At 42.4% G+C, this 13,311-nt stretch overlaps 1 protein-coding gene across 16 annotated transcripts in view; it reads right to left on the bottom strand.

The window, feature by feature from the left end:
* The window catches only part of ptprfa (protein tyrosine phosphatase receptor type Fa), a 358,380-nt gene that overhangs the window by 205,313 nt on the left and 139,756 nt on the right, over positions 1-13,311 (bottom strand). For all 16 annotated transcript variants that reach the window (XM_076874474.1, XM_076874475.1, XM_076874480.1 and 13 more), the window contains one exon: positions 9,873-10,018. In XM_076874474.1, coding sequence (XP_076730589.1) covers positions 9,873-10,018 — 146 coding nt within the window. The remainder of the gene's footprint in view (positions 1-9,872; positions 10,019-13,311) is intronic.

A 13,311-nucleotide genomic window follows, 5' to 3' on the forward strand; every position in this document is an offset into this window, starting at 1 on the left:
GTTTAGTGTTTCGTGATGGCATGAGTTTTTCATCATGTCTCAGTTGTTCAAAAAGGTTAGCTGGCATGACATTACATTTGGCGCCAGTGTCCACTTTGAGCTCTAAGGGTTTTCCATTAATATGCACCGTGGTGAAAATGTCATTCTTGTATGGAAAGCAGGGATTTATAGTGTCTATGTCAATTCCATTCACATAGAACATTTCTTCATCGCTGCCGTGCGCCTGCATTTCAATGTGGTTTACGGGTCTCTTTTTGAATTGCCGTGTTTGTGATGACTTGCAGCATTTCTGGAAATGATTCCATTTTTGGCACTTATGGCATTGCTGGCCATATGCTGGGCATTTGTCCCTTTTTGCCTCGTGGCTGCCCCCGCAGTTGTTACAGTTTGTGATTGCGTGAGCGAGCCTATGTTCTGGATGCGTTGCACGCCGTTCATTGCCTGTCTTTGTCTTGACTTTGTGTGGATTCTTTTTCTTTATTGTGTGATGCAAAGTGTCGACCTTTGCCGCCATTTGCTTTGGAGCCGCTAGAGCTTTCGTATGTCGATCTGTCTGCTCGAATATCTGGCACATTTCAATTGCTTTACTCAAAGTTAAGTCGCTGTCGCGCAGCAATTGCTTTCTCATGCTGTCGCTGTTTATGCCACAAACGAGTCTATCTCTGATGAGCTCGTCTTTAAGCTGGCCAAATTTACAACTGCCTGCCTTATTTTTTAAGTCACTCACATAAGACTCAACTGTTTCATCTGGCCGTTGGTTTCTGGTGTTAAACTTGTGCCTTTCCATTGTTATGTTTGTTTGGGGATTACAGAGTTCACGAAATTTGCGCTTTAGGCATTCCGGGTCTTCTCTCGATTCTGCTTCGGTCACCAGTCGTCTGTGTTCTCCTTCCCCCGCGTGCACAGCGGGTGCATAAACGAATGCACGCTCCCGCTCGATGGCTTCAGAGCCGGCTAGGTTTAGCAGGATGAACGCTCTGGTCCGAGGATCCTTATCAGAATGAGCAGCGGCTATAAATATGTCATATTCCTGCTCGAATATACGCCACTTCTCTGCGATGTTTCCACAAAACACCAATGGGTCTGGTCTACGGAATCCGTCCGACATGGTCGCTGACGTTGAATAGCCTCTTGCTACGATAGCCTAGCAACGCTAGCTGGTTACTTGCTTGCTTCGTCCGTAAAGTGCTGGGAAAACTTTAGTCTTACCACTCCGTCGGCAGTGCTGGAGTAGATGACCGAACCACAACTTCTGACACCATGTTTGTCGTTCAATAATGACTCAGGGTTCGTGAATATCATCGAGCATCATTTACTTCGAAACAAAGCAACCATTACACGTTAGTCATTCCATTCCAGGGGGCGGGTCCCCTCCTCTTGCTTCCCGTCTCACTGCGTGCATGCGCAGCATACTAATACGGAACAGGTATATTAAAGCAGCATTAATGAACAACATTGGTCAGATGTTCTACAATCTGTATAAAAGACACCTGTCCACAGCCTCAAACAGTCAGACTCCAAACTCCGCCATGGCCAAGACCAAAGAGCTTTCGAAGGACACCAGGAAAAGTATTGTAGACCTGCACCAGACTGGGAAGAGTGAATCTACAATAGGCAAGCAGCTTGGTGTGAAAAAATCAACTGTGGGAGCAATCATCAGAAAATGGAAGACATACAAGACCACTGATAATCTCCCTCGATCTGGGGCTCCACGCAAGATCTCATCCCGTGGGGTCAAAATGATCATGAGAACGGTGAGCAAAGATCCCAGAACCACACGGGGGGACCTGGTGAATGACCTGCAGAGAGCTGGGACCAAAGTAACAAAGGTCACCATCAGTAACACACTACAACGGCAGGGAATCAAATCCCGCAGTGCCAGACGTGTTCCGCTGCTGAAGCCAGTGCATGTCCAGGCCCGTCTGAAGTTTGCCAGAGAGCACATGGATGATACAGCAGAGGATTGGGAGAATGTCATGTGGTCAGATGAAACCAAAGTAGAACTTTTTGGTATAAACTCAACTCGTGGTGTTTGGAGGAAGAAGAATACTGAGTTGCATCCCAAGAACACCATACCTACTGTGAAGCATGGGGGTGGAAACATCATGCTATGGGGCTGTTTTTCTGCCAAGGGGACAGGACGACTGATCCGTGTTAAGGACAGAATGAATGGGGCCATGTATCGTGAGATTTTGAGCCAAAACCTCCTTCCATCAGTGAGAACTTTGAAGATGAAACGAGGCTGGATCTTCCAACATGACAATGATCCAAAACACACCGCCCGGGCAACAAAGGAGTGGCTCCGTAAGAAGCATTTGAAAGTCCTGGAGTGGCCTAGCCAGTCTCCAGACCTCAACCCCATAGAAAATCTGTGGCGGGAGTTGAAAGTCCGTGTTGCTCGGCGACAGCCCCAAAACATCACTGCTCTCGAGAAGATCTGCATGGAGGAATGGGCCAAAATACCAGCTACTGTGTGTGCAAACCTGGTAAAGACCTATAGTAAACGTTTGACCTCTGTTATTGCCAACAAAGGTTATGTTACAAAGTATTGAGTTGTATTTTTGTTATTGACCAAATACTTATTTTCCACCCTGATTTACCAATAAATTCTTTACAAATCCTACCATGTGGATTCATGGATTTTTTTTTCACATTCTGTCTCTCACAGTTGAAGTGTACCTCTGGTGCAAATTACTGACCTCTGTCATCATTTTAGGTGGGGGAACTTGCACAATCGGTGGCTGACTAAATACTTTTTTGCCCCACTGTATCTTATCTGATTTATTATGAGAATGTCATGCATCAAAAATGAGGGCAAAAGGGAGGAGATGGCGTTTAATCGATTATAACACGAGGTCAGAAATATAAGTGCTGACATGAGTAGTGTCCACAGAAACCTCTGAATCTCAGCTAAAAGCTCATGTAAACCATGTCTACAAACACCAAAGCAAAGACACCAAACAGCTAAAAGAGCAGTTACGTCACCATGAATCTGTGGACAGGTAATATCCATATTTTGATTTATGATTTTCTGGAGTTAAAGGGGAACCAAAGCATATTTTCAAAGGTGTTATATGCTATAAAATACTTTTAAAAATTAGGTGAGGGAAATAAAAAATAAATGTTTCTATGTTTGAGTCACAGTAACTTTGACACAGTAACATGTGCAGTAATATTTACAGCTCTGATGACATCTCACCAGTGTTAGCTTTATTTTGACACCAAGACTGTTTACACAGAGTTTGTAATTGTAGAGAAATACATTTATTTTGGTCATTTCATTTTGGAGCAGGAAGCTCACCCTTCTTGTTATACCCTTTAGATGAATACAGAGTTTTTTAATTAAATACATATTCTTTAAATAATGTTCCCTTTTATAAAAAGTAGGATCATTAAAAAAAACTAAACATTTATTACAGCTCTGTCACGTAGAAAAAAACGGTCTCTTTTCTGTGGTCTGTTATATAACATTAGGGGTGTTTGTGGCAATTAACTTTTTGATCGACTAAGCGGGTCAAGTAAGAAACACTTAAATATTAAGTTAAATTTGAAAACTGTTTAAAAAAACATAGATCCCCATTCCAGATTCCAAAATGTCATGTGACAATCTGATCTTTGATCCTTTGAAGTTTTTCCTTAAGTAAGGGTGAGAAACAGCAATTTTTAGTTCGTTTCCTCGCAGCCTTCAAACGTTCACTACAGAAACATTCGGAAACCTCTCAGAGTCATTGGATACAAACGCCAACATGTATCCAAGATTACGGCAACCGAGACAAAACGATTACGCCGCCTCTCCTTCCACGCGTGGCCGGCCAATTTCTCCAAATGGCCTCTTATCCATCCAAGGGGCATTACAGGAGAGTAGGAATGAAAACAAGCATCTCCAGAACAAAATTCAACAAATTGAAAAAGAAAAAGTTCACCTGGAGAAGAAGTGCTTACAAATGGAAGCACAAAACAAACACCTGGAAGAAACACTACAGCGCCAGCCCGACATCAACATTATTAATGAGGGCTGGGGGATCAAGTTTGCTCAAGCCAGAGAGCAGATTGTATTCCTCATCAAAGAAAACAAGAAAAAGAGCGCTGAAGTTAAAGAAATGTCCGAGCAGCTTCAAGGCAGGAAAGCCACGATTGATAAGATAGAGTGGGATCTCCAATACATGGACCAACAGAATCAGCTGCTCCAAAGAAAGCTTGATGAAGCTGAAGACAAAAATAAAGAAGTCCTCCAACAGAAGGAAGAACAGGACACAAAGCAAAACGACCTGCAGCGCGAACTCCAAGGCATGCAGGAAAAGTACAGAATGGTGAAGGGAAGGTTGGACCAAACACTGCGCCAAAATAAAGACCTCCTTCAAGAGGAAGAGCAACAGCAACAAAGACTGTCAGAAGAGAAGTGCACTATCAAGGACTTTGAGAGTAAAAATCAAACGTTGCAAGAATTCTGTAATGAACTGAAGGTCAAAACAAGTGAGCTGCAGGGAGAAAAGGAAACACTGGAAAAACGATGCTCACAGATGCAGAAAAGGATCGATCAAATGGCCAAAAACAACTCAGAGCTCATTAAGGGGATATTGTTGGAATTCAACAACTTGAAGCGGGAAAACACAGAAATGCAGGCGCAAAAGCAAAAGCAAGACAAAATGCATGAAGGCCTGCAGTGTATGCTCACCGATATCCAGAAAAGAAATGAGCAGCTAGAAGGCATGCACAAAGAAGATCAGCTGAGAAATGCAGACCTGCAGAAGGCAAAGCTGACACAGGAGGCAACATCCAAAGAGCTCAAAGAACAGCTTGAAGAAACACGAGCAACATTAGAACAGGTGGAACAAACATGCAAGAAACTGGAGAAGCGAAACACAGAAACCATCGATGAGTTGAGAAGCCTCATCCTGGACAAAAAGGCGCTCGTGGAAAAGTCCATGAAAAAGAAGAAAAGATTCTTCTGCTTGTTCCGGAAGAGGGACAATACCGCTTCTTCAACTGATGTAGCCTCGTCTTGCTCCACCTCTGTTCACCCCCCAACCAGTCCCGGCAGTTGACTGCTGAAACTGGCAAAGTCATACGTGCATGTGTGTGTGTCACAGGTGATATGGTGTCACTGGATGGGGACGTTCCCTCTGCGTCCCATTAGCATCGGCCAAACCGAGGTTTCAGTGTCACTACAGTCGATGGAGCGCGTCTAATTTTAGGGAAGATTTGGATGAACTGAAGTGGCAGCTGCCAGATTTCATTCTGATTGCTTTGTTTGCAAGCGGAGCACCAGATCAGCACTTTGCTCCAAGGCTCCTGATGGAAGCAGCACAAGAGTGAGAAATGAGGGAAATCATTTAGACAATAAGGTGGAAATAAAAAAAAAAAGAAGAGTGCAGCAGCTCAAAGAGCAAAAGAAAGAATGCTTGGAATGAGCTGAAGGACAAATGTGCTAACAGACTTGACTGGATATCAGGTATGTAAGGGCTTTAGAAATGTTCGAGGGGCTGTGGTTAAGAGTCAGGGTCACGGCACTTCCTCCCCTCTGAAATGCGTGCGACCCAAGCAGTGGACTGGCAGAAATCAAATTCCTGCCCCAATGAAGGAAGTGTGGAGCTGCACTTTCTTCCTGCCTCAGTAGGAGGTCGATCCAGCGAGCACACAGGGAAGCCATCAGTTTAACTCTTAGCCCAAAGGAGAATCATTCCCATTGCTCCGCGTGGTACGAGCCAGTTATATATCCATTGTACAGACGTAGAATTATTTCAAACGAATAAGATCAGAGCTCCTGCGTACAGAAAGTGGGGTTTGACACACATGGAGGCTGCAGGAAAGACAACCTTAGAACAAGGAGCCGAGCAACGTCAAGCAGCAGCAGAGAAACAAACAAACAAACAAAACACTGTTGAGGCTCTTCTAAAACAGTGTTGGTTTGTCTGTTCTTGTTCCAAAAGGAGAGTTAGGTTATAAACTCACCCATCACTCAGTGAACCTTTCTGTCTATCACAGGAATACTGACGGATTTACTCACCTAACCTGAAAACCAGATTAGACGCTCTGTTCTCAGCTGTTACTGTTTTCATCACACTGCCATTTCTCTGTTAGCCAATTATATCTAACGCTGCACACTTACACGCTCTCATGTAAACGCTTTTGTTAGCTGAAACAAACTCAGATACTCTACAAACCTCGAAGGACATTTTCTGCATGTTGAAACCAAAACCGAGCCCTGGTTGAAATGTCAACGCCTGCATTCATGTACTGTTTACTTCAAGCTGCCTGCAAACACTCGAAGATGTCCAGGAATCATTGTTTATCTTTAATAACTCATCAGTGTGGACACTGGGCTTAAGGACATGCTATGCCTCGCTGCTGCTATCACTGAACTAGATCTTTAACCTTTGTATGTGCTGCTGTTGCCTTTTTCAAGAGAATCATCGTCTGGTTGTGGAAATATAAGTGCTGTGACGTGTTCTGTAGTACAATAGCCGATAGCTCAGGACTCTCCCACCGTGCACATATCTTGTGTCTTCCAAAGAGAGAACTTTACAGCTAACATATCCAGATACTAGGCTACTATAATTTTGAAGTGAAAGACACTCACCGGTCTGCATGCTCAATTTCTAAAACTATAATGAATACAATACAATTCAGGTAAGTTGTAAAATATAGATATATAACGTATCATGAATATATGTGCTGTGACTATGTGAAGAGCAAAGTCTGAACAAATCTGGAGCATCTAATGAAAAACAAAACATTAAACAGGTAGGTGAGCAAATATGACCCCTGTGTGAAAGGATATTTTCATGAGGATTAAAATAGTTGGGCTGTGGCTATTTATAGACCAAGATTAAAGCTTTTTAACTGCAGAAATCAAATAAAACAGAATAACAGACAACGTAAGTGAAAGTACCGAGGGAGTACTGGACTGTCTGTACTGGGAGGTGGTGCATCCACACCACACACAGGGTCGCCATCAGTTTAAATAATGCTGAACAGACAGGTGGAAGATAATTCCTATTACTCACAACGACAGGAACCAAGTGTCTCCGTCTACGCAGGACTCATGTTGAGTCACTTCAGCTGAAGTCATTTGGGTTGGCTGGCAGCTAATGAGCCTTCCTGCTGCTGCAGAGTCCTGCAGGCAGGCTTGTACAGTCCTATTTATTAAGCTTTTGCTGTGTGTGTTAATGCAGCTGCATGAATAAAAGGTCGACTTTCTGCTCAGTGCTTCTGTTCGTTGTATAGAAGCCATTTTGCAGTAGATGAAAAAATATCCTTCAAAGTTCACTTCATTTAATTTTGTCACAAAGCACATCAATCACAAACGTACAAATCTGTGAATAAATAGAAAAACATAGCATTACCTCGTATGCAGCAGTCCTGTTTGACTGGCTTGACTTATAGGTTTGATCACATAAATAATCGGTCATATTATTAGTTCAGTGCTATAAGTCAATCTCGGTCATTAGCTACGCAAATCCTTCCAGTGCCGTAACTCAGCTCGCTTGTTAAATGAAGACACAACATTCCTCTCTCCCCACCAACCATCGACTCTATCGGATGAAGCTCGTGGTGTTTTTTTAATAGACATGAAAAACTATTCAGGTGTCATTCTGGGCCTCTACAACATTTTATTAGCGCTGTTTATGTGCAGCACATATTCAAGCTTGAAGGTACCAGATCAATTCATGTAAACTAGGCAGCTTCACTCCAACTGTTGCTGGTAGTTCGTTTCCATCTTCATTCAAGTCAGGTCAAATGTTCAAAAGATCAAGGTTATAGCAGGGCTAGTGCTAATTCACCTCTGAGGACAGAAGGATACACTTTGCTTATTATTTGATGACAGTTTTCTTTCTTCACTTATGTTGTGAAAGAATCAGTCCCTGTTTTGCAGCAGGCTGTAAACATACTTTAACAAGGGAGTCGGTGCAGATTGATGCGCTTTTGAAGCCAGCCTCAAGTGGCAATTTAGAAGAATTGTGGTTTTTGTTGCTACCACACAGCACACACTTTTCAGCTGCACGGGTTGGCTGCGTTGTCCTGCCATTGATGTAAATGTTGCTTTAACTGCACAACTAATTACTGCTGCAGACAGAGCACAGACAGCCCATAGGCAAAGGCCTTCCAGACCCCGTCTATCCTCAAACACACTGCAAAAAATGTTAAGGAATTTAAGCTCAACTCCACCCATTAAACCTAAAGGTCCTATCCTGACACTGAGCCTTTACTGGAAATGACTTGTAATCATGTACTTTAAAAAAAAGTGCATGATTACAAAACGTATTTAAAGGTCACACAGCCTAAAGTTACATTAAAAAAACTACAGAGAGACGTTTTAACTCTGCATATTTTATCTTCTGCCAGCGTTTTGTAGCTTGCACATGTATCTAAATTACGCTGATTCAAAATGTCACCATGCATGTATTTTTTAATTATTGTTTTTAGTACTAATGCTGATAGACGAGATAATCAGGGTTCTGTTCACTGAATTTTTCAGAATTATGCAAATAAAGAAAAGACATTTAATATCTAATCAAAAGGTATTTCAACTTGTCATTAAAATGTCGTGTTTGTTCACAGAGAGGTGAAAATACACTTTTTTGCCTTTTACGAATAAAAGAAACACAAATGATCCAGTTGAGATCAGCAGATATGAACTTTGTTGGTACGTCAGTGTTTTTTCTGGGCTCCTATGAGTCAGAGGTCGTCTCAAGGGCAAGAGAGCGCATTCAGAAAGTCTAAAAATGTGCAGAACTCATTCAGTAATAACTGTAATAAAAAGGAAGTGTATTGCCGTCCACAGGGACATTTATTTCCTGCATTTGACCCGGCCTAACGCCTGAAAACTGGCTTCCAAGTGTAATGCAGATATAAACAGTGCCCTGTTTCAGTCGGCTGGAGACGTTGGCGTAAACACGTAACCTCGACACATAAAAGCCATGCTTGAGCCATAGACTGTATATTAAAGATGGACACTGCCACTATAACGTCCACGTTTCACATACAGTCTGTGGTTTAAACTCGGGACCCTCTCACTAAGAAGCCACGATGCTTATTACTGAGCCCATGTGCGGTCTTCATTTGGCTTTAGATATCTCTAAGCTTTGAATAAAAACAGGCCCTCTGAATGTGACGGACATTTTCCCTCTTTTTTCAGATGTTTTAATGAGAAGATCTCCAGTCAAAAATGTAAAAAAGAAATCATTAGTTCCACAGTTTTTCTGTCTGGTTTCAGATCAGTTTCCAGCACACACAGCCTTCACAAAGTCTACAACCTCTTTCCTGCATTTCAAAGTGAGAAATAAAACTTTGGTATTTGAGCTTTAATTGTTTGCTGTTCTGCTGAACAAAATGAAATGCACTCAATTCAAATTTAATTTCACGATGTCAAATTTTAAAAGCTTCACTCATAACATAGACATGTGAGACATGTGAGAGATGCTTTTGAGCGAAATCACACACACTAAATAAACCTGATGTGCTGGCCATAGCAGGTTATTAGAGTTCTGCTCCACCATTGAAGCCACAGACATCAAAATCTGCACCTCCTCCTCTAATTCTGAGCCTCAAGTGTTTTCATTAGAATAACACAACTAACATAATTTGCATTAAGTGGTTTTCAAGCAGGCACTAAATGGAGAAAGCTGCTGTGTCTGATTTTTTGTGCATGGTAGTAATGAATAAATACACCACCAGTCTGCAGTTTGGCCTCTCCTGCTAAATGCACACACATCTTCTTGAGCGGCATGTTGCATATGTTCTATAAAATGACAGCATGTGACCTGCTGCTCTGTATCACACAAATGCAGACAGGTAATGAGCAGTGAAGGTGTGAGACAAGGAGGTGTTGCACATTCAAACACTTCAGACAGGGAGCTCACGCGTCGTACCTCAAAGCGCTGGGAGCTGACTTTCTTTCCCTTTTTCATCCAGGTAATGCGAGGCTTGGGCTCACCGACCGCCTGGCATACGAACGACGCCACTCCTCCCGAAATCCCCGTTTGATCCTCGGGGGACTTGATGAAGCTGGGCGTGCCTAAGGGAAAGATGAGGGCAGGAAGAGAGCAAAACCAGAGTCAGATGAAGAGCCCTGACAGAGAAACATCTCTGTACTTGCTTTAAGTCCTGCAATAACAACATGCTCTTTCAAAAGCTGTTTCATGTCTGTAGCCACACCCAGCCGTAAAAACAGCCCAGCACCATCCTTTCCCTGAAAATATGCAACATCCGTCAGTCTTATTAGTAGTGGCAGAGCGCAGGCAGATGTGAACGGACAGATGGAAACCTTGAAAAATCTGCTTTGAATGCATGAATAAACATGAATCATAAACCAGCCTTGTGACCATAATACTGTACATCACCAACATGAAAGGCTGAAACAAGTGTTGTGCATGGATAATAGTGCAGCTCAGAAGATCATTTTTAAAATTCATGTCATGGTCTCACATGTTAACCATACACAGTGGTGGTTTGGACCACTAGTGGAGTTATGATGCAATGTTTAAATGAGCACTGGACCTGGTTCTCGACTAGCAACTTCATAAAAATACAATGAGAAATGTAGCAATATATGTATATATGTATAAAACCTGGAGAAGAAGGCTTACCAATGTAAGCAAAGCAAGACAATTCTACATGGTGCTGTCCATGAACCACAGAGTGAATATAGATACAGAACTTCAAAGGATATTAGAGGGTAAAACTGCACACTTTCTATCGCATCTGTTAACACGTTGCTGCAAATCGATTCAGAGCATTTAACAGAGCACTTCAGAGGGTCATTAATATGGACAAAAATAAATCCCAGGACACCGGGGTTTAAGCTGCTGCCGTCTGGCAGGAGGTTCACGCTGCTGAGGTCCCGGACAAACAGACTCAAGGACAGCTTTTACAACAGGTAACTAATCAGCGCTAACAGCTGACCTGATCGGCTACCTGCCTGGACTTTTGGGGGGGCAACAACAATAACAATAATAATATTTATATTTGCAACAAGGCGCAATAATTATAATAATGTGCAACAATAATAATGTGCAATACACATAAACTTTTTCTTCTTTTTATACTTAATTTAAGTTACTGTGTCGTACGCAGTGCCGACGTCGGACAGTTTTCCAGTTTCATTGCACTATTGTACTCTGTATGACTGCAATGACTATAAAGAGATATCTTATCTGATGACGTCACCACAGCCCTCAGCAGGATAAACATGATTGTGAGACTTTCTGAGAACATCGAGACGACGTGTTCCAAATCGTCTTACTTAAAGTTCTAAAGATATGATAAACTGACACGAACGTCACTGCTTAATTACTATCATCACACAAAAGACATCCTAATACTGCTTCTACTTTGGTTTTATTTTGTTTTATTTTCTCATGTGTTTTACCTTTTTCAAAATTATTCCTCAATCAGAGACCAGATGCATCTCCTGGTAGTTGTGACATATCTGATGGTATTATGACTAAAGAAATATCCCTCCATAGTTACAAATGTTTACTGAACAAATCCAAGTTATAAACAGTCATTTGATGTGTTTGGGACAGCTGAGCTAGTTATAACTCGTGAAATGAAGCCGGAGTTTTGATTCCATTTGTAGGGGTTTGCTTTATCTTCAAGGTTTAGGGTTTGAAATAAAACAATAAAGCTACATCAGAAACAGACACAATACAGAGAGCCTAACACTTCCAGGAGCTTTGAAGAACATGTTCAGGAATGAATCTTAAACAGAGTGTGTGTGTGGATTAGTCTGTCTTTGAGGAGCAATCATTCACTGTGCAAACTAAAACCATTACAACAATGTTATATGTCTGCGCTGGGGGCTGCTCTCTGGTACCACTAAAGATTATTTTTAAATGATTATTTAAGTAGGGATCTGTCACAGCAGTGTGTATGGTTTGTCTGACTGTGATGTAAAATCAACATTTATGAGACACAATCAAATCACTGTTTGCGCATATTTGTCATTTGTTGTATGACAACAGAAACTGAGTGATGATTACATGAGAGCAGCCAAACTGTGTGTTTGCATCCGTGTGTGGTCCTAACACATTTAAGCTCAGTCTACAACCGAGATGCTAAAAGGAAATCTTGGTGCCAGAACAGAGTCGCAGAACAGAGCTGCAAATATGGAACCAACGCCTGCGTTAGTTCATGCAGGCCAAGAAGTCGAGCTCAAGCCAAGCATTTCAGTGCCATCCCACACCGGATGATGGGCTTAGCTACAAATCGAATTGGCTAATCTTATGTACGGCTTGCTATTTAAACTGCTTTAGCCTTCCCATAGTTCCTCTGTATCTGCAAGCCACTTTGCAACCCAACTCCAGCCCAGTTCCTCCTTTTTACACCATATCTGACTTACATCTGTTTACTGTGTGCTCTGTTCTGAACAGAGGTATTGCTGCTGCCTTCCCTGCCTCAGTCTTATGTACATATTTCACAAAGAAGAAGGGGAAGAAACAAAGTTACTCCAGATGGACAAAACCGTCTACTTTTGATTAAAGTGTAGACGGGGGCGATTGTGGCTCAAAGAGTTGGCAGTTCGTCTTGTAAACGGAAGGTTGCCGGCTCGGACAGTCTCGGTCGTTGTGTCCTTGGGCAAGACACTTCACCTGCCGCCTACTGGTGATGGCCAGAGGGGCCGATGGTGCGATATGGTGGCCTCGCTTCTGTCAGTCTGCCCCAGGGCAGCTGTGGCTACAACCGTAGCCTCCACCAGTGTGTGAATGTGAGAGTGAATGAATAGTGGCATTGTAAAGCGCTTTGAGGGCCCCGAAAAGTGCTATATAAATGCAATCCATTATTATTATTATTATAAAGTGATCCTGACCCAGGGACAGACTGTCTCTTTGAACCACATGTAGTATTTATGCACCAGTGTCAGTGCAGTGATTTGTAGAAAAAGCCTGGTGTTCATATTTCCAGTTTTTCATGTAGAAGTTTTCCTCTAATTTGGTGTGAAACTTGTTTTGGCAATGTGACAGCTTGCTGTTCTCTTACTGCTGCGTTAAGTTACTGCTGACGCAAATCCAGCATGTCCTGCTGCTTCTGCATCACATTAAAAAAACTACAAGTGACAAACCAGTCAAGCCACCGTGAGCTGAAGAAGCCTGCAGGTGACAGGCACTTGACTGTGACCAGCACACCTCCATCACACCATCAAGGTGAGCAGGTTTACCTTGCTGTCCAGGCTAATGCAGTGGAAGAATACACAGTCCACCTGCTGCTTACAACACCTAATTTCTGCATTGCTCAGCTTGACTAATCGCCGTCCGATTAAAGAAAAACTCTAAAGGCTTCCAGGCAATTTAATCATTTAATCATCGTCTT

The sequence above is a fragment of the Maylandia zebra genome, linkage group LG15 (genome assembly GCF_041146795.1).
Source record: "Maylandia zebra isolate NMK-2024a linkage group LG15, Mzebra_GT3a, whole genome shotgun sequence".
Classification (NCBI taxonomy): Eukaryota; Metazoa; Chordata; class Actinopteri; order Cichliformes; family Cichlidae; genus Maylandia; species Maylandia zebra.